This window comes from Channa argus, chromosome 1 (assembly GCF_033026475.1).
Source record: "Channa argus isolate prfri chromosome 1, Channa argus male v1.0, whole genome shotgun sequence".
Taxonomy (NCBI): Eukaryota; Metazoa; Chordata; class Actinopteri; order Anabantiformes; family Channidae; genus Channa; species Channa argus.
Genome location: NC_090197.1, coordinates 21,090,855 through 21,111,819, shown reverse-complemented (window position 1 = coordinate 21,111,819; position 20,965 = coordinate 21,090,855). Strand labels below are relative to the sequence as shown.

General features: G+C 41.3%; 1 protein-coding gene across 5 annotated transcripts; it reads left to right on the top strand.

Annotated features, from left to right (window-relative positions):
- Positions 1-606: 606 nt before the first annotated feature.
- Positions 607-17,060, top strand: LOC137128534 (SNF-related serine/threonine-protein kinase-like). 5 transcript variants are annotated; one of them, XM_067506718.1, is made up of 10 exons: positions 607-846; positions 2,796-2,850; positions 2,928-3,060; positions 3,588-3,950; positions 4,309-4,527; positions 5,370-5,616; positions 10,377-10,518; positions 12,414-12,626; positions 12,912-13,046; positions 14,377-17,060. In XM_067506718.1, the coding sequence occupies exons 4-10, from the start codon at positions 3,828-3,830 to the stop codon at positions 15,662-15,664; spliced, it is 2,367 nt and encodes a 788-aa protein (XP_067362819.1). In that variant the 5' UTR covers positions 607-846; positions 2,796-2,850; positions 2,928-3,060; positions 3,588-3,827; the 3' UTR covers positions 15,665-17,060. The 5 variants fall into 5 exon arrangements, with proteins under 5 accessions (XP_067362819.1, XP_067362828.1, XP_067362837.1 ...); XM_067506727.1 differs by lacking the exon at positions 2,796-2,850; XM_067506736.1 differs by lacking the exon at positions 2,928-3,060.
- Positions 17,061-20,965: the final 3,905 nt, after the last annotated feature.

Below are 20,965 nucleotides of genomic sequence, written 5' to 3'. Positions count from 1 at the left end.
AAGAGCGTCCATTTTATATACTGTCAAGGAAGCATGAAAAATAAAACTAATTTTGACATTTTGTAGATCTTGAAAACAAAGATTGATTTATGCTATGGAGTGTTTTCACAGATTAAGAAACTAACTGATTTTTATTTAGTTGTTTTGTTTAGACATTGTGAACTAAAAATTATCATTTTCCCGCCGATTCTGTATCCTCTTCTTAATTGTCTTTTCACATTTATCATTTTGTGTAAAATTCTGAACTAGTTTAGCATTAAACTCGCATACACACATATATAATGCAGTTTCTTAAGCTGAACCATGTTAAACTTTATTTATTCAGGTTAAAGGACTAAAATGGAAATCTTTTCTGTTAAGGTGCTTTTCACAAATCAAAGGTGTGATGAAAAGCAAGTAGAAAGCTAGCAAAAGGCCAATGTTATGTTATTTTATGGTGTTATCAAATTATAAGAGATATCCATTAGCTTATTTTGATTTTAATTATACTTACAAGTTATTCCATTACTTAGTCTCAGTATTGTTGTACTATTCTGTGCTTTTACTTTGAAAGTAAAGCTTCCTGTTTCATCCTGCTACATGTGTTTATTTGACGCCACTGAAATCGCAAAAGAGAGGGAGGGAAAGGGAAAGAGAGGCTGAGTTGACAGTGTGACTGATTTACGCAGGGAGTCTAGGGAATAATCTGTGGCCGGTTACTGTCAGTCGGTGCCGAGTGTTGAAGTGAACGGCGGCGGATCTCAGACTCGTTAACACCCGCAGTTTACCGTCCGGAGCCCCGCACGCTTCCGCAGTTTTAAAGGGAACACAGCCCGGACTGCTGCTGCTGCTTCAGGTTCCTCTATGGTAAGTAGGACTAATGTAGTGCATGCAGCTCCAAGGTGTGGGGCCCGTTTGGTAATATGTGTCAACTTAGCTGGATCGTTGGGTTTTCTTAATGGTAGGGGGCTTCTCTTTAATGCGCATCCTGCAGGCGCTTTTTAACATGCAGCCCGTGCCTGCACAGCTTTCATGTGTGTGCTGTTGGCGCAGACTGGTCTGCACTGTCATGTTATTGTGGATGCAGCCAGCAGGCATGTTGACAGTAAAGGGGGGTTGGAGGTAGGGGTCCCATATGGGCAGTAGCAAATAGCAAATATGCAGTGAAAACATAACTGATACTGTGTGGGGAGGCTATTTGAAAGCACATCAATGTTTTGTTGATTTGCCTTTTATCTGACACTGTAGAAAATAACATGCCTATGATATCCTGGACTCATCCTGTGGTCCTGTGACTTTTTGAAGCCACCTTTATTGTAGTTTTACAGTAACTTGTAGAGAAAATATGTTGTAGTAGGCTAACTTATAAATATATCTATGCTGTCGTGTTTTTTTTTTTTTGTAAATGCATAGAACAGTTATGTAGGACTCACATATTCAGAATGCAAGAACAAAAATACTGATTACAGCAGAGAAGTGAGTAGGTTATTTGTGTTTGGACTCACCATATCTGTGTTGCACCTTACAGTACAACTAAACTCTGGTTATTTAGAGTATTTTCCTTCGTACTGTATTCGTATTGGGTTCTTGTGACATATGTTATAGCTGCAGTTCTCAACCTTCAAGGGGTTGTGAGTAAATTCTAAAAGGTCATGAGATTATTTGGGAAAGACATGCAGAATAAACCCTAAAACTAAAAATCTGCTGCTCAAAATGTTAAATGCTCAGATTTTTATTCTACTACTCTTTTGTTTTTTTATGTGACATAGCTAAAGGTTTTTGAAAAGTTAGTCAAACAAAAGCAATACAAGTTTGAAGTTGTTAATGGTAAGTAATAAAGTACAACTGATGACTGGTCAAGTCTTTGTACTCGACATTTTAGAAGTTAGATATATTGCCGTGGTCTGTGTGTTTAGTTTTGCACATTGATATCTTAAACAAATATACCCGGAACCTGATTTTCCAGTTAACCACAGACTTGATAACCCCCGGCCATATCTTAAATTTCACAGGCTATGACAGTGCAGCTGCCATTATAACAGGTTGTTGAACTCATAATGTTGGATTGGGTGCTGTTGTGTGCACACACGCACACTACTACCTTGTAAATCAATAGATTGCCTTGAGCTGCACCTTGAGCACTTACACAACCAGCCTCCAAGCATGCATGTACTGTACTGTATGTAGACATGTCAGGTACACCAACCTGTCTTTCATGTACACTTTCTCATGTTGTAACATCATCCACCTGCTTCAAAGTGATCAAGCGATCACACAGACACACACACTCTTGAGGTAACTTAGATAACTAGATTTAGCTAGTACATTATTCATTTGCTAATGAATTAATGTTAATATTCCCTGGAGGCTCATCACCATAGCTGATCTTGCCTAACCTGCCCTGTAAGCCTGACTTGTGTTCCAGAGCTTTCTGTGTGTGTCTGTACATCTTTGAATGTGTGTGGATGTGAAGCTGACACAAGTGTGTGTGTGTGTGTGTATGTGTGTGTGTGTGTATGCACGCATCTGCACTCAAGGCCTCAACTTCTGAAACATAGACACCTACATGTTGTCAGTGTCAGGGAGGCAAAGAGATGACTTTTGTGTGAGAGAGTGAGACAGAGCAGGGACGGATAGAGATGTCAGCCTTCTATTAGAAGAAAAGTGACATCTCAGGTACAACCCTCCAAACCTCCAAGGATAAGATAAAAACCCCTGAGAGCTTTTTAGGGTTTCATAGTTTGATTTAAGCAACCACAGACTCCCGGTGGGTTAGAGGTGTTTTAGTTTTTGACGTTACTTTGTTATGTTCGTAGGCGTGTTCCTTGGCAACAGTTATGAAGTTGGCTGTTCTCTGACCTGTGAATTCAGGTGAGTTGGACACACCTAGGCGAGGATCACCTCCGAGGAATGTTCTTAGCCTGTACATTGTGTGTTATTTCTTGCAGTCTCTGCAGTCTTGGCACGCAGGTAGATTCTTGGATGAGGAATGCCAAGCCTCCCCTGGAGGCAATGTTGCACAATCAGGGCTGTGAAGCAACATACTCTGTGATGGCAGTAGCTTCTGGGGGAACAGACCGTGTGAGCCCTGCATTTAACATTGATTAATAATTCATGTAATTTAAACAAGAAAAACGCGAACTATGTAGTGGTTCAAGATTTTCCCTGTTATGTGTACTTCGACAAGTCAATAAGTCAGTCTTTACTCTAAGTCAGTGCTAGAGTTTGTGTGTGTTTGATATTTTGGATCGAAATTTGGTTGTTTTTTTATATTTAGATTCTCATGTTTTGTAGTAAATGCATATTGGGTGCTTGTCCATATGTTTGTTTTTACAATTATAACTAATTTAATTGTTGAATGATAGGGATATGCCATTTTTGTTTGCTGTCTGCAGTCAAACAGCCCCATTGTGATTACAACGGGGCACAATGAACAGTAATGGTGAGAAAAGGCAGGTTTGAGGGTACAGAAACAGTTCATCAGAAACCCTTATGACTCAGGGTTTAGCACAACTTCCTCCAAAGTGGTGACTCAGTTTCATTGAAATTTTACATTGTCAGTGTGAATGGATGAAGTTTGATTACCTTTGTAACTTTTTCTTCATCAGGTCAACAGAATATGGGATTGAACTAGGTGGAGCACCATCTGCACAACAGAACAAAGCTCTGTGAGCGTTTGCTTTCCTCCAAATCCCTGAAGCTGCTGAAGTTTAACAATACACACAGCTGGTCTAGAATCCCACGTACCACCACACACCTCACCTCACCCTTTACAAAGGAGATGGACAACTGACTAAACGCAAGCAGGCGACAGAACGCAGCTGCTCCAGCTGGGTCCGCCTGTAAACATGGCAGGGCTCAAACGCCATCATGATGGGAAGATTGCTGGCCTGTACGACCTGGACAAGACGCTGGGCCGTGGGCACTTTGCGGTGGTCAAACTGGCTCGACATGTATTCACTGGGGAGAAGGTATGCTCCTCCATGTCTGTACATGAAAGTGCAGCACTTTGATGAGAGTGATGGAATTTTCTCATGTTTGCTAGTTAGTGTCAACAGTTTTGCTGAAAATTTCCGCCTCGCCCCAGAGACACGCATACCAAAATGATGGTTTTAATGTTGTTCTAGAGGTGTTTCCAATCTGATGAGACTATCACTAAATACCTATAATGTTTTTCTTGACAGTCATGAAAATATTACTGTCGACACAACACATTATCATCCACTTCAGGCCAAAACAACCTCGTCACCAATATTGCTGCTAGTAGTTTTAAATTGGGATTGATGTACTTCATCTGTTATTTTTTTCCTTATTTTGTCACTTTGCCAGGTTGCAGTAAAGGTGATAGATAAAACCAAGCTGGATCCTGTGGCCCGGGGTCACCTTTTTCAGGAGGTGCGATGCATGAAGATGGTGCAGCACCCCAACGTTGTGCGTCTCTATGAGGTCATCGATACCGCCACAAAGCTCTACCTCATCTTAGAGCTAGGAGATGGAGGAGACATGTACGACTGCATCATGAAGCACGATGGAGGTCTCAGTGAAGAAGTGAGTGGCAGTGTGGGCAACTGAATGTGCGCTCGGTTTCATTGACCTTAGGTTAGCGTTTCACTTGGCAGATAAACGTTCATCCTCCATGCAGAAAGGCCCTCAGCTTACTGTACAACGTCTACCACCTAAAGCGGTGTTCTTTGAGAGCTGCACCTGACCTTGGACTTGCTTTGAAATGAGTCAAACGACAGGTCATACTAATACAAGTTACGGAGGTTAAAAGCGATAAGATGGTCTTGAACTGAGCTTTTTATTGACTATTTATGATGACTTACTGGTGTACGGTGATGGAGCCAGTAAGCAAGTCAGTGTTGCCATAAAAGTAAGTTTACTGTAAACTATGTTATATTATAAAGAATTATTAATTATTAAAAATGTTTTTGGTATGTTGAAAGATTTGTTTTTTTTTTGTTGTTGTTGTTTAGAGGTATGTGAGGATAACCTACAATAACTGATTTGTTTGGCCACTTGAGGACATCAGAAGCAACATACCAACGGAACACTGATATTTTTGAAGTTTATAGTTGACCTTTTAAATTTGGTTTTGACAAACCTGTTGGCACAAAGTTCCTTGTTAAGATGCCCAGGAGTTAAAGAGCAACATTAACATTCTTGTGAAGTTGTGTTATGTCCACTAGATGATTATAAGCTCATGCTGAGACATAGTTCTGTTCCTGGTGAAAATGTCTGTTTACTAAATGCTTCAGATTTTTCACAAGCTTGTCACTAACTGTAGGAAGTGAAGAGTGGGACGTTATGAGAGTGAACCAAAACAGTACAGTAATTACGATGCTGAGATGCATTATTACCTGATGTCCTCTTACTTTCTTTTCTTCAAGGTGGCAAAGTGTTACTTCGCTCAAATTGTCCATGCCATTTCCTACTGTCACCGGCTGCACGTGGTGCACAGGGACCTGAAGCCCGAAAACGTGGTGTTCTTCGAGAAGCAGGGGATCGTTAAGCTCACAGACTTTGGCTTCAGCAATCGGTTTCAGCCCGGGAAAAAACTCAACACCTCCTGCGGCTCCCTGGCCTACTCTGCTCCTGAAATACTGCTAGGGGACGAGTACGACGCTCCAGCTGTCGGTAAGTCTGAAGAATTACTGGAGAGTGAGTTCTGGGTTACACAGCAGGGATGTATCTATGCTGATTTATCAAAGTTAGGAAGTTATTACATTTTATTGTAATGGGGCACTGGCTCAGTCCACAGTGTAGTGTGTATGCCTGCGGCAAAACATGGCACATTCTGTCGTCTACTGTGTATCAGCCTGGTTAACTAATGCGTTTACATTCACTCATGGTCTCTGGCTGTATGAACTGCTGATAGCTTTGCAAACCCTTTGGCCTTTCTGTATGACTAATGTACTTTGGAAGGACCTAACAGACAACTTGGCTCACTGGCAGCTTTATCAACCAGCTGAAGGAAGGAGAGGAACTGCTCAAAGTTCAGAGTATACTGTACATTAATCCACAGCACTGCAGTCCTAAAGCTAGAGTTTATTTCCATCTGCAGGTTGCTTTCATTGCCAGTCTTAGCCTTACTGTGTATAATAAAATCTGATATGAGATCAGGCTGACGTTGGTTTCCTGAGCTGTCTCTGCACTCTCTTCTTCTGTGGTTGCAGCTCACAAACACCTCAAGCAGCCTCACCATCACTGTCAACAACACTGCTCCATATTTTCATTGATAGTGGTCCTGATTCTTGCAGAGACACTGCATGCAGATTTGGGGGGAAAGGGGAGGAAAAATACACATTACAAGCAAGACAAGAGGGCAACAGACACAGCAAGGAGAAGCATCAGCAATCCCTCTGTCTACCCAGAGGCCACTGCATCAGAGCAAGGGAGGGGAAATGCAGGAGCGCAGGAGGATTTTCTGTTTTTCTGACTGAGTGGATTTGCAGTGGCTATTTTCTTCTGTCTGTCAGCCTCCTTCTCTCTCTCTCTTTTGTGCCAAGCAGATGAACCGCTCCAAAATAATGAAAGTGGAATAATAATAGTCCCTCCTATTTGACCGCATGTGTTTTTGTGTGATCGTGTGAGTAGCTGCATGTGTGAGGTCAGCCATCCTGCAAAAGCCTGTCTGAGCACTTGACCCAGATGACAAATCAGATGTTTATACACAATTTTAGTGTGTGTGTGCCCTGTCCTCTGCAGCATTTATACTGACTGTGCACCATTGTTCATTCAGCTGAGATGATGAAGTTTTGATTGCGGGGATTATCCACCCAGTCGGGATGTAATATTGTGTGATTCTATCAGCAGTCTGACGTGAAACAGGCTGAATGGAGGCCAGTAGTCCTGACGATCAGGGCTTTGAGGTAACCTGGCCTGGGATTACATCGCTGCCAAGGTACCTGCTGACAGTCTGCAGGGTGCTGAGTTTTGCTGGTCACGTGCCAGATGGCAGATAGCCCAGTTTGTTGCAGAGATAAAGAGGCTGTCCTCGCTCAGCTGTCCTCTCTCTAGCTAGGCCTGTTTGGAGCTCTTTTGAATAAGTGCTGAAAATAATTTGAGATGAAAAGTGTAACCAAATGGAGAGGGGAATGTTGCACCAGTAGTCAGTCCTGTGCCGGGTGCACAAGCCAATTAGCAGGAACCAAACACTCCAACTGCAAAAAAATCCACATTTATTAATCCAAGGTGTTGAGTGCTTTTTCACTTGACAAATTTGACTTCGTTATCACACTTTCACATGCCTCGATAACAACACTTGGGTTGCAGTTGAGCTGAAAAAACTTCCACTTCAAAAGGTAAAATCTTTAACTCGCTTCCATTACTAAAAAAACCAGAGGATATTTGATTTACTAACATATAATTTTAGCTGTCTTGCGTTCATAATTAGGGTTCAAAGTAAGTTAATACAAAGAATTTTGAGATCTGCATAATCAACTGAAAAATGCTTGAAAATGTATTTTTATCCAAAAATTGGCTGAGAATTAGTTATTTAACTCAAACATGTTGCACTTTCTGAAGCAGATCCAATAGTGTTATAAAAGGATGGCTGCCTCCTGTGTTTTGCCTTTTGATGTTTTGGAGAGCAGTGTGTGGGTTCCTTTCTTTTTGTCCCAGTAAATGGAAAGTTAAATATAGTGCTTCCTCTTCAAGAAGCACAAGCTGCACTTCAAAAAAATTAACTTACCTAATAGCAGTTACAAAGAACATATATCAGGCACATGCATAATTCAAAGGATATCTGTGGATAATGAACATGACCTGTGGCAATATTTTAAAGAACAAAATGTTGCATAATGATCAGCCGGAGCCGAAGATGTGGCACTGGGCCCACTCAACCTAAGGGCTAAAAGTTAAAAGGCATATGGGAGTCGATGTAGGTTTTTTTTCAGGGAAGCAATTTGTGTTAAAATGCAATGCAGGCCAGCAAAATAGGATGTTTACACTCCCGGCTGTCACTGGCACCATTAGCAAGTAATGCTAATGTGTACTGATGTGAACGGCATTATCCAGAGATGTGTCAGCCATCTGGTTTATAAATAAAGTTATCGAGGAAGGAAGTTTGGTGGACCGCTGACGCAAGTAATGATGGAGCAGGGTCATGGTTGCTAGGATACATTGGCTAGGGGTAAGATGGTGGGGACTGCAGCAGTGTTTGCTCCCTCCATCAGCAGTATGAGACGTTTGTCCGCAGCCTCAGAGCAATAAATACTCACCACCCACAGTAAACTGGCACATTTACTTTACCAGATTGAAATGTACACATCATCCTGTCAAAGTGAATCTTAACAAAGAAATTGATCTTAATAGAAATATGAAGACGTATCACCAGGGCTGCTGGGAACAATACACCTAGTTGGTTTATCTTTTTTTTTTTAATAGAATAGCTTAAGTCTTTACCAAACTAAATGAAAGTCCAATGAATGCAGCATCTGTTCAGGTAAAAATTGATAAATGTGCTGTTTAGCTTTGGAGAAAATAAGTTACATCTCTACGTATGTTTTTATTTTAATATTTAGAAACTTACCTGGGCATTTTCCCTTTGATTCTTAGCTTCTATGGCAGAACCAGCTTCATTTTTTGAAAATCTACAATGAAGAAGACACACAGTTGTTTGATCAAATTGTGCTTTCTGCAAAGTGCAATGCTAAGAAATGACAAACATAAGTGCACAGCACTACAAAATACCCATAAAATTACATAACTCTAGAATGTAACTCAGGGATTAGTATTAATCAGTATATTTTCATTAACCATTAACCAGTGAGTGTAACATCACTACATATGTCTTTCTGTTCTGACCAACCTCTGGCTGCAGTCAACAATCTACTATATGCCTATCACAGATGTCTTACCAAGTCGGCAACTAGTGTGAAAGTAATGCACAAAGCTACTGAAGGGCTTTCTCAGGAGTTGCTACAGATTTAAGCTGAGGGTGATCAGCCCAAAATGCCTAATTAATGCTAATGTGGATCAGTATCTTCTCTGCTGCTAAATGGAAAACTATTAGCTATATTTGTTTGTTCTGCTTTTGCTTCTTGCAAAAAATCAGTGCTTTCATCCATACAGTGACATACAAATAAAAAGTGTGTGCAGGCTTAAACAACACCTTCATCACATGATTTGTTCAGGATGAAGATTATGTGAAATAATGAGAAATGTGAAACTGCTTAATCTCAATCATATGTTTTGGAAACATATGCCTGAGTTCAGCAGGTCGGTTATTAAAATATTAACATTTTTATGTGGTTAAACTCCAGACTGATTCTTTGACATTTTATCAATTTTTTTTTTTAAATACAAAAGAGATAACTGAATGATTAACCCTGGGTCACATGATTAGGCCTTATTCATTCTTGTTATTTTGCTGCATCTTTAAAGCAGAATGCTGTACATCAGCTGACTGCTGTTGATTCTCAAGGAGAAGAAGAAGCTGTTTACTGGGCATGAATAAAAAAACCCACGTTGGTCAGTCTCCATTGAATTAAATAAATTAATTTCTTCTAGTCTCAGGAAACAGGCTTCAAATGTGACAAACATCATGCAGTAGGATCTGCTTATCTGTCCTTTTCCCTGCTAGACTAGTACTGCAAAACTGCAATGAGGACAACATCAGTTATCTCTTCTCAAAATCGGAAAATTCCAGTAAGCACAGAGGCACTATAATCTCCCTGACTGGACACTGAGACACCCAAGGTTGCATTGACCCTAATGAGTTTGTAGGAATGACAGTTTAAGATGTACACTGAAGTAAATTCTGTAACAGCCTGCTCCTTAATCTAACTGCTGCATCACTTGTTTTTCACACAGCCAATGCAGTGCTTAAGAAACTACTTGCTTACACACTACTGTCTCTCTGCTCGTAGTCTGTATACGTCTGCAGAATGTGTGTCAGTGGACCAACCTGCTGACCGGAGCAGCTGTGACAGCCCAGGGCACAGCGTTGCTCTTTTAGAATGGCCAATTAGACCAAGAGAACTGTTCCATAAAATTAGCATTAGTGTGGAGCTTTGAGGGATGAACACGCTAACCTACTTTCCCAGGGCTGTGTGTTTGTCTTGGAAGTGCGTGGATGCGTGTTTATGTGTGAGCGTGATGCTGGCGGCAGGCAGCAGTGGAGAGCATCATCCTTGGTCGGACAGATGTGTCCTGTGCTAGCACATATTTATGGAAAATGCTCCAATCGAATGTGATTTATGCTTCATTTGAACCTGGGAGGCTAGGACAGCTCTTGTTTTGTATGTAGGTCACTAAGCAGAAAGGACATGTGTCTTAATTTGTTTCATCTGTCATCCCTGTTTTTACCATTTCTGTGGCTTCCTTAAAAAATTCACACTTTAGTTCTATATTAGGTGCACACACAGATTATCATTCTCTCTGTGTCTCTGCAGATATCTGGAGTCTGGGGGTGATCCTATTCATGCTGGTGTGCGGTCAGCCCCCCTTCCAGGAAGCTAACGACAGCGAGACGCTCACTATGATCATGGACTGTAAATACACTGTGCCTCCACATATCTCCAATGCATGCAGAGAGTGAGTAACGCATATGCACACGTCCCTACACAGATGGACAGTGTACTCTGCAGGTGCTGCATATTTCATGTTTATAGATGTGTGAAGAAAGGAGAGCGAAGAGAGAGAAGCGGTCTCTCTGTTGCTCCTCGTTGTCCTGCTTTCACTCAGTGCTGCAGTCAGCTGCTTTACCAGAGATGCAGTTCTGCGTTAAGTGTATCTAATGCACCCTTTAAAATCGGCGCTCTATTTTTAACATTCTGAGGGTTTAACGATGCGTCAAAGCAGAACAGGGCAAACTAGGGGATGAATACATTTTGTGTGACTGTAGCTTTGCAGACACATTGTTTTTGGACATAACTTCATTAGGTTTTGTTGAAATGCACAAAGCACTTCAAATATTGGCACAAAGCCTGGTTCATATGTTGTTTGTTAGAACCCTTAAAAAAATTGCTCACCCATCTGGCCTTAAGGAAATGGCACACTGTCTTATTTTGTGTGGACGATTTAGGCAGTTAATTTCACCTACAGTGGCCTAGGCAGACGTGGGATAACTGGTTCACAGATTTCCTGAATAGTATTGTACTAAATCCTAAGTATTATTTAACCATTCTGGGGTTTTCTAGGCAAAGACTGATAACTATTTTCATATTTGAGCTGCTGAGTTGATATTTTGTGCTGATATGAGCTCAGATTATGCGCAGATAAAATATCAATTAAACTGCATTTTACTTGTTTCTCATGCTATAATACACTGAATAGACTGATCAGAGTTTAAAGGATAATTACGACTAGTTATAAGTTGCCACAGTAATGTACTTGAATTGGTTGCTTAGCATCAGCTGCTTCATTCATGCTTAACAAACAGTGGCTCAGTCATTAGTTGTGCCTAGTAGCTGACTTGTAACATTCAGTTCCTTTTGTGTGTGTTTTCAGCACACAAACTAAGAAATCTGCTTTGTAATAAGTTGGGTTTTATTGACTTTTTGTGGCCATTGTGTCTGACAGTATGAATAACCTTATAATGAATGGTGGCAAATGATTTGACAGGGCAAAAAGCAGAAAATAAGATAAGCTTTATTGCCTTTTGCCCAAGTACAGTGAACTGTACTTACACATTGGAAACCTTGAGCGGCCTCTTTAGTCAAATTTAGTTTAGGTTAAAAAGAAAGATAACTAAAGTATAGAGGCAGAAATTACAGTGTAAACCAAACAGTGTGAGGTATTTCCCAGTTTACATGATTGCAAATCATTGTACATTTTAATTATGTGCATTTTAAAAGAATTCAGGCTATGAGCAGTTTAGCCATGTCTAATCCACATTATTAGATGGTGAAACTGAAAGATAGCACTTTGAAAAGTTGGCATACTTACAACTAGAGCAAGTATGGTAGGTCAGAGCTGAAGTAGAAGTCTGAGAGGTGAAATCATTTTAGCTCTAGACTCTAGACACGGGGGTCCAGAAGTCCAGAAGGGGCCTTTCTTTGTGGAGCTGTCATGTTCTCCCTGTGCTTGTGTGAGTTTCCTCACACAGTCCAAAGACATGTGCTTTAGGATAATTGGTGACGCTAAATTGCCCGTAGGTGTTGTATGTCAGCCCTGAGATAAACTGGTATGCTGCGATGTCCATCAAGTGACAGATGGGATCGGCTCCACACCCTTATGTCCATCAACAGGACAAGCGGTGAAGATGGATGGATGGACATAATAGACTCATTTTATCTAGTGTCTGTATGTTTCAGAAATTAGGAGGCATTTCTAAAACTATATAAATGACACCGATGTTGTAAGAAACTGGAAGGAGATAGAGTGATGTTTTTAATCCCAGCTCATGGGCAGTAAATCCTAAACACCATAACAACAATATGTTGCTCTAGTTTCTCCATCATATTAATCACCACTGTGACTGTCCACAGTCTTATTAGACATATGCTGCAGAGGGACCCCAAGAAACGAGCAACGCTTGAGGAGATCCAAGCCCACGAATGGCTTCAAGGTGTGGACCCCTCCCCGGCCACCAAGCTGTCCACTCCTCTGGTGTCCCATCGCAGCTTGTCGGAGGAGGAGCATGGCTCCATCATCCAGCGCATGGTGCTGGGCGGCATCGCAGACAGAGAAAGCATAACTGAGTATGTATCACTATATTTCACACCCCCATGCATAATTTAACATGCAGATATTCTTTCCTGTGTAATCTCAAAAGATTCGACATGCTTCAGCAGCCCAACTGAAGCTTAATTGAGTGTCATCAACAGTTTAATTGCCATTAACAACCAGCTGGCTGTCAATCTTGAGCTGTTGCCATGTCAGATTAAATCTCCATCCCCGTCACTTCCTTTTGACTCACTGTAAGCGTATGACACTGATGTGTGTGTTTCAGAATTCAAATTGATTCCTCTCATCATTCTTCTCAGGGCTCTGGAGTCAAATCAGTACAACCACATCACGGCTACCTACTTCCTGTTGGCCGAGAGGATGCTGAGGGAGAGGCAGGAGAAGGAGCAACACAGCCAGACACGATCACCCAGCCCGAGCAAGGCCCAGTTCAGGTACACACAAACGCACACTTCGCACAAATAAACAAACTGCCGTCATTGCAGTGCTGTGTACTGTCAATCTCCCCCAAAAGACAAGTTTGACAGCAAATGGACAGACAGGTCCTTTTTTTAGCAGAGTGAAGGAAAGGCTCAGAATGAAAGGGAGGTTGCAGATCAGCATCATTTTCAGGGATGCGCCACCAAAAATATCCTGAAATACTGAAAAACAATACAGCATACACAATACTGGACATACATTTATATATTTATAGATGAGGTTGACTTGCACTGAAAGTGGAATAAAAATGATCTAACCGCTAAACTTGTGGCAGTGACTTGGCATTTAGTTTGTCTTTATACAAACAAACACACGATGCATGTAATAAAGGACCAATCTTAAATGCAACTACTCAAGTACTGATAACATTTAATTCAGTTTAACATTCTTGGTCAAATATACCATCTACTACTCTCCTTTCGGCTTATCCCGTGAGTTCGGGGTCGCCACAGCGGATCATTGTCCGCATGTTGATTTAGCAATCTTTGAAAAAAGAAAGTATAGCTAAGCGTAAATAATATGCTACTATGCTAAGAGAATAGTTCAACATTCTTTGAAAATTTTGATAAAAAGATTGATTCCACATGTTTGTGCCGCCATCTGTCATTTAACATGGCTTAGTATTAGTCGGGCGGGTGAACAGCTTAGCTTAGTATAGAAAACTGGAAATCTGGATAACACCAAGCTTGGCGCTGTCCAAAGTTTAAAGGCATGTCCTCTAACACATGCTGCATAACTACAATATTTCATGGCAATACTGTGTTTTCTTTAGTCGCGGTGTTTATGAGCTTTTTAAAGCATCAGTCTTGTGGTTATCCAGAAGGGGGGCCTGGTGGCATGTTGGTAGAGCACCCCACCCAGTCACCAAGGATGACCATGGTGGCTGGGTGGTGTTGGTGGCCATGGTGACTGGCCCGGATAAAAATGGTAGGATTGGGACAGTAAGGGGATCTGGAAACACATGCCAAATCAACGTGCGGAACATGTTCCGCTGTGGCAACCCCTGAAGGGTCAAGCCGAAAGCCATTGATCCTTTAGTCTTGTGGTTTATCCCTATCTGCATCCTAAGCTAGGCTCACGAAGGGTGCTCACTTCAGCACCGTAGCTGAAGCACAGATATTGTGACTTAGGAAAGAAAGGAAAGAAAGAGGATAAGCATATTCGCCAAAACATTTATTGTGTTCAGCATTCATTTAAAAGACTGAGGAAATGTTATAAGTGTGAAAATACAGTATTTGAAATTTTGTAAAATCTATTTTTCTGTATACTTAACCATTCACACAGGCAGTCCTGGCCCACCAGAGTGGATGTTCACCAGGACGTTAGCAATGGCTTGGGAGGTCCTGCTATCTCCCACCCTGGGGGGCCACAGTCCCCTGCCCGAAGCGCAGAGAGCCTCCACAAAGGCCCCAGGCCTAAAACAGCTCTACTGGATGTCAGCCAGCGGCAGGAGAGCCACACTCCATCTTCCAACAACCAGCAGCAGCCAGCACGACAGAACCAGGAGAGGGGGCTCAGGCCTTTGGCAAAGCCCCACTCCAACCCCCTCAGGCTGAGCTCTCTGGCTTCTGTGGGCCCCTCTAAACCCCGGAGTCCAAGTCTTTTCAGCGTGGAAGAGGATGAGGAAGAAGACGGAGTGGAAGACAAGTGCTTGCCCCCCTCCACACTGCCTGCTCAGGTGGTGCTTCGCTGCAAAGCGTCTTCCTCATCATCTGTGGCTTCTGGTAATCGTCTGACATCACGCATGAGCGCACCAGTTCTGAACCAGATCCACGAGGAAGACAAGGAGGATGAGGAAGACGATGAAAGACGAGAGTTGCATGGACTCGGCCCGCCCAAACCCAGTCTTAGTCTCAATCTAAACTCTAGAATACCATCCCCGACAACACTCATCTCATCACCTAAAACTGTAACGGCACCTGTGGCTGTTTTTACTCCCAGCTCAGAGACTAGTGATGATGATACAGAAAGTCTCCACAGACCAGATGCTGATGGACAGGCAAATGAGAGAGAAGGGCAGAAAGAGGATGGAGAGAAAAGGGGGGAAGGGCAGGGCAGTCCCTCTAACTGCGCCAGTCCTGGATCAGGCTCAGGCCAAGGTAAGGGAACAGCCAAAGCTGCCAGTGGCCTGGTGGAGAGCCTAAAGCTGATGAGCCTGTGTCTGAGCTCTCAGTTCCACAACCTGACGGGTGGAGGTGGGGGAGGTGGTGGTGGCAGCGGCGGAGGTGTTGGGCTGGACAATCAAGACCATCCCATGTGGAGGATGTGCATGGGTGGCTCCACTGGTAGCCTGGATAAAGTCTCACTCTTAGGTGGGCCTTCACCTAGGGGCAACCTTTACCACCAGCCCCCGCTGGCTGACCCACTGGCTGACCCACTGCTGGATGGCCCCTGCTCGGGCACACTGAGGCTGGGAGAGCTGGACCTGGCCAGAGAAAACCACAGGAACATGAAGAACCGCGTGTTGCAGATGCCACTGAGTGAAAAGACTCTGTCTGTCAACATCCATCGGAGCCCCAAGGAAGGTCTGCTCTGCACCCCAACCCCACACAGCTGCTGCCAGGTCATTTAAAGCGCAGACTGTCACTTCATCAGCTGCTGCACCTCTACACGCCTCCACTCGTTCCACACGTTCATACATTACTTATAATCTTGCCTTTGTTTCAGTTATGTCAGCACTGGCTCATGAGTTTACATACTTTATGCAGTCACTGCTGTGTCCAGCCAACATTGCACATTTAGAGACACAGGAAGTCTCCTTGAAGGAGACTGGGTGTCACACCAACTGTGTGAAGCACTTTCTGCAGAATAAACGAACACTAATGGAACATTTTAACCTGCTGTGTGTTTAAATAAGATAATTAATTATGGAAATAACCAAGGAGGTGCTCACACTTGTATACACACACTTGTGTTCACACTGACATCACTACAATAAGCTGATGAAAGGGGACGCTGGTGAGCTTTAGTATCTTGTTACATATCGTCTCTCGTTGCACTTTGATGCTGTTTTTTTATATCGTTTTTTTAAATTATTTTTCGAGACAATCATTTTATCATTTTTTTTATTCTGACTGAAAGAGTTATGTTATGACTGTTTTCATTCAATTGAGGACAAATAGCAGGGTGAAGATGGACAGCAGCACTTAAGTATGACGGTGGCACACAGTATTTTCTAGTCTTATCACTGTTTTATTTTTCTATTTCGAACATGCTCTGCAGAAAAGTAAATGCACAGTAACTTGTCAAGTCTCTGCAGTTACATGGCAGAGTTTGTACATATGTGAATAACCTCCTAGCAGTACTCTGTAACTGTAGTATCGGCGGTCAAAGTTGTTTTGCAATAGAAACCTGAATACTAGATCCTTATACACCATTATCCTTCACTTCTACTGGACATTCAAGGTTTTCGTTACACCCAGACCTCAAAATGTGTTTGATGGCTGAAAAATACATTTAAAATAGATTTAAATCCTCCACTCAGACCAAACTTACTACATTATTATGCACTAAATGGCAGCTCTTAAAATCAGAAATGGCTTTCAGTTCCAAAATGACTGGGTGGAACCTAAACCATGGATAGCCTGTAGCTATCCAGGATCACAGTAGCCACTGTTGTAGCGTATTCAAAGACAAAAACAACAAAGGGGAAATCAAGAGAACATAACAACAACCACCCCTTCAAGTATCGGTCCTTGTAACTGGATGTGTGACCTAACCCTAGTGGAATATATAACTTGACAGTGCATGTGTTTTACTGTAGCAATCATATTCTTAACCCACTGAGGACAAAACCACCTGCTGTATCTCCCTAAGTAATTCAAATGGTCACTTTACCGTAGCCTCACAGCAATACCAGCGACTGCAAAATGTACAACAAAAATGGATGTGCCATAAAATCTGTCTTGAGCATATTGTACTGTATGTATATGATAGAGATCTATTAAAATAAAATGATGTGAATGTTGTCTGGGCTGACTTCATTAAGGTGCACCTCCATTTTCTTTTACCAATCCACTTTTCATAGGTATATGCATAGAGAGTGGGGAAAAAAACAAATTAAATTTCTGACCTATCTATACTACAGATGTCTAGCATGAGCCATTTGGAATACAATAGACAAAAATGAGCAATGTTTTAAACACACTGTAAGTAAAAATATAATGGAGCTTATATGTTGTTTTCTGTAACCACATTACTTTTGACCACATTTCTTTAACTAGTTTTCAGCAAACTAAAAATGAAATAAATGTTGTCAATATACAGTGAAATGGGCTAAAAGAAAATTTTGTCCTGTGTGCTCAAGTCCCTTCTTATATGAAGAAAGCTTAGACACAGACATAATGTGTAGTTAACACTTTTTCTATTTTAGAAAACACTTTTTTGTCAGAAGCATACACTAGATTACGTAAGTGAAATTTACAGAATAAGATGATTTAGATGTCATATTGTTGTCTGTCTTAGACACAGTGACATTTTAGAAGAAATCCTTACTTGTAAACATCTCAATTACATGAACCTTGACCAGGGAAGAGGGTGTAACAGACAAACTAGCAAAGAGACACTAGGGTCCAGGCTCTTTTGAGCTTGAACCATACAAGGGATTAAAAGCCAGGAAGGATCAGCCTCTGCTGCTTTAATTTCCATTTTGTTCCAGAGTTTTTTAATACACCTCCAAGAATTGTCTGCAGTAATCTTTATTGGGACAATACAAAAAGAAAAAAAAAAACTCTTTTGTAAGGATTGCTAGAAGTTTAATATTCATTGTTGTGTTTTTGTTTTATTTTTGCATCATGTCTTGCAATACATAAAGAACTTTGGCCGCCAAAGTGCCAGAATTCTGTATAATTTAACATTTTACTTTAATTTCACACCTAATTGCTGCAGGCAGCACGGTGGTGGAGTGTTAGCGCTGCCACCTCAGATGGTGAATGATTGTTTGTTTGTGTGTGATGCTCTGTGTTGGCCCTGAGATAGACTGGTGACTGGTGGCATAATTTCTGGCTGCAAGCTGCCCTGTGTGCTAATGTGTTAAGGTTTGAAGTGCCAGAGACAAAGACGGATCTTATTTTAGTTCCTTGGCTTTAACAGTGATGTGCCATCCTGCCAAAAAACACAAGTGTTTGAGATGCCTGTAAAAAGAAAAACATAGAGGTTATCTGAATGGAGAAGAAATAATAGAACAGTACAAATTCTTCTGTTGTGTTTATTTTACGGAATAATCTCGAAGTTTCCCCCTAAACACTATAATCTCTGTGACATCTGGCCTAGTGTTCCATGACAGCCAGCTGGGAGGAGATCAGATCAGACCAGATGAGCTCTAGGGTTGATGCATGAACTCATGTGACCCACTGGCTTACACACACATATGCACACACACAGACAAATTATGCAAGTCAACTCACTGCTACAAACAAACAAGCCTGGGCACAGAAGCTATGCAGTAAACACATACACAAAGGAGCCGGTGACAAGGTTGTCATGTGAGGTTTAAAAAGTGAATGGACCACTGAGGATAGAGTATCAGGGGAAGGATGTACAGCCTAAACTGGTCACGCGCTACAATCATAATCCTTTCATTCCTACATCTCTAACTGCAGTAGTTAGATTAGTTAGTTGTTAGTATTTTACATAATGTACAATACATGTACAAACCAGACAATACATTGCTACTTTAGAAGATGCTGGGTGTGACGAGGTGTAGGCAACAATGTGAGTGGAAATTAGTTTCTGAGATGTTTACAGTAGATACTGTGTGGTATATAGGGGATCATTCTGGCAGACTGGCAGCGATACACTATCTAAACACACCATGCTCACTGAGGCAGACAGATGATCTGCTTCTGGAAGATCACTGTGCATTACCGTTAGCAGTCTCTCACAGAAACCTTTTACTGACATGGTGAAAAACTGTATATTTTTGTTTGAACAACAGTTTGACAATATAAAACTTGTGGCACATAGTGAAAAACCTGCAGAGAATTGGAGAATTAATTGACTTTCCAGCCTGTTGTGTACTTCGCTGATTTTACTGCTTTGGCCAATTCTCACCACTCTGTTTCTTGCATTCAGCAGATAGAACCCATACATTTTCTAAAAGAGCTAAAAGAGAGTAAATATTGGTTTTGCAATGTAAATGTAAATGTTAATGCATTCAACTGGGAAATACAAACACAGTTCTAAATAAATGCCAATACTGGATGTGTAAATAAGCAGCATATTTGCCATATTGGTGTAGAAAGTATTATAACATTGATGCAGTGCAAAGCTCCCAGTGTACAAAAATCAGGTCAAAATAATTTACTTAATATCACTTTTTTCTTGGGAATGTGGTATTACTGTTGTATTAAAAAAACATACAATCTTTTTCAACTAATGTGCAGAAAAACATTCAAACAAGCTGACACCAACATGTGTTCATTTTATTAAGAGATACTGTAGTTTTGGATGACTTCTTTTTAATTACAAATAATTACCTGACATAGAGCATCAGCATTCATTTAAAGCCATTTAGTCCCATACTCAGTCATTTTAAGTGTCTACTTTAGCCTCTACATGTGTTGTGTTTTGCTATAGTTGTTATCTTTGCTTGTCTGCCATTTGGTTCGGTGCAGGAAGCACACAGTGAGTTCACAGTAAGTTGTTACTGGACTAGCTGAGAATCAGTTGTTCATCAAATATCTTAAAAATGAAAACAACGATTTTAAAAAAGGTTAAATTTGGAGCACATTTTTTCTTGTTTCTTTGACTGATATCCATACGTCACTTCACTGTTAAATGGAAAATGTTATTTGTTTAGTGCAGGTACAAAGTGCCTTGTAGAGATGAACTTCATGAAAGACCCTTTGCAGAGCTTATACAGCAACTTCACGAAGTGTTGGTTTACCTCTTCCTCACTCGCTTTATTACCAAATAGGAATTGGTTTTATGTGTGCATATTACAAACTGTCAGGTGTTTTTGATTGAAACTGATAAAAACAACTGTCATGCAAATATATACAGTTCTTTTAAAGCCACTGTGTGCAGGACTAAACAAGACATACCTTTAGAGGGAGAGAATGAAATCCAAACATTAAACCGCATTGATTTGAGGGATTGGCTGTACAAACAACTTTGTCTACACCATGCAACAAATCTACAGCTATAATTATCTTCTGTTTTTCCATAAACTCTGCCTGTATATCCTGCAAACAAGGAAAGATTTCCTTTCCATTCTGGAAAGTTACAACTGTCCATTCAATAATTTATTTTCACATGCTGTATGTAATGAGCATTACAGCCTTCCATGACTTTATTCTCATTGTTAGTTGACTGAAACAAGGATCAACCAAATTTACAAATGCGGAATGTAGTTTATTATCTAGTTTAAGTACAATGGCATCAGGATAACCATGAGTTATTATTACACTTGGTTCTTAAAATTTTTGGTCTGTGTCAGGTTTGAGACTGAAGGATGTTTCTGTCAGCAGAGCATTTAATCTGACCGTCAGTGGAGCTGAATGTTGAGGCTGCCACCAGGCTGTCAGTGGAGCTGCTGATAAAACAGCTGTAAGGAGAAAAGCTTCCCAACACACACACACAGAGGACACACGCACACACAGATACACACACACAGAGAGACAAACACACACTCACGCACGCACAGACACACACACACACAGACACACACACTCAACAAGTAAGACAGATCCCGCACCTCTTAGACTAAATAGCATGGTGAGACACCACACACATTAATTTGAAACTTTTTTTTTTTTTGTGAACAGCCCAGCCATCACCACACACATACAGATGGAGCACTTAGACACTGTTTGGCAATCTCATGGGGCTGCTTTATCTGACACTGAGTGTGTGTGTGTGTGTGTTTGTGTGT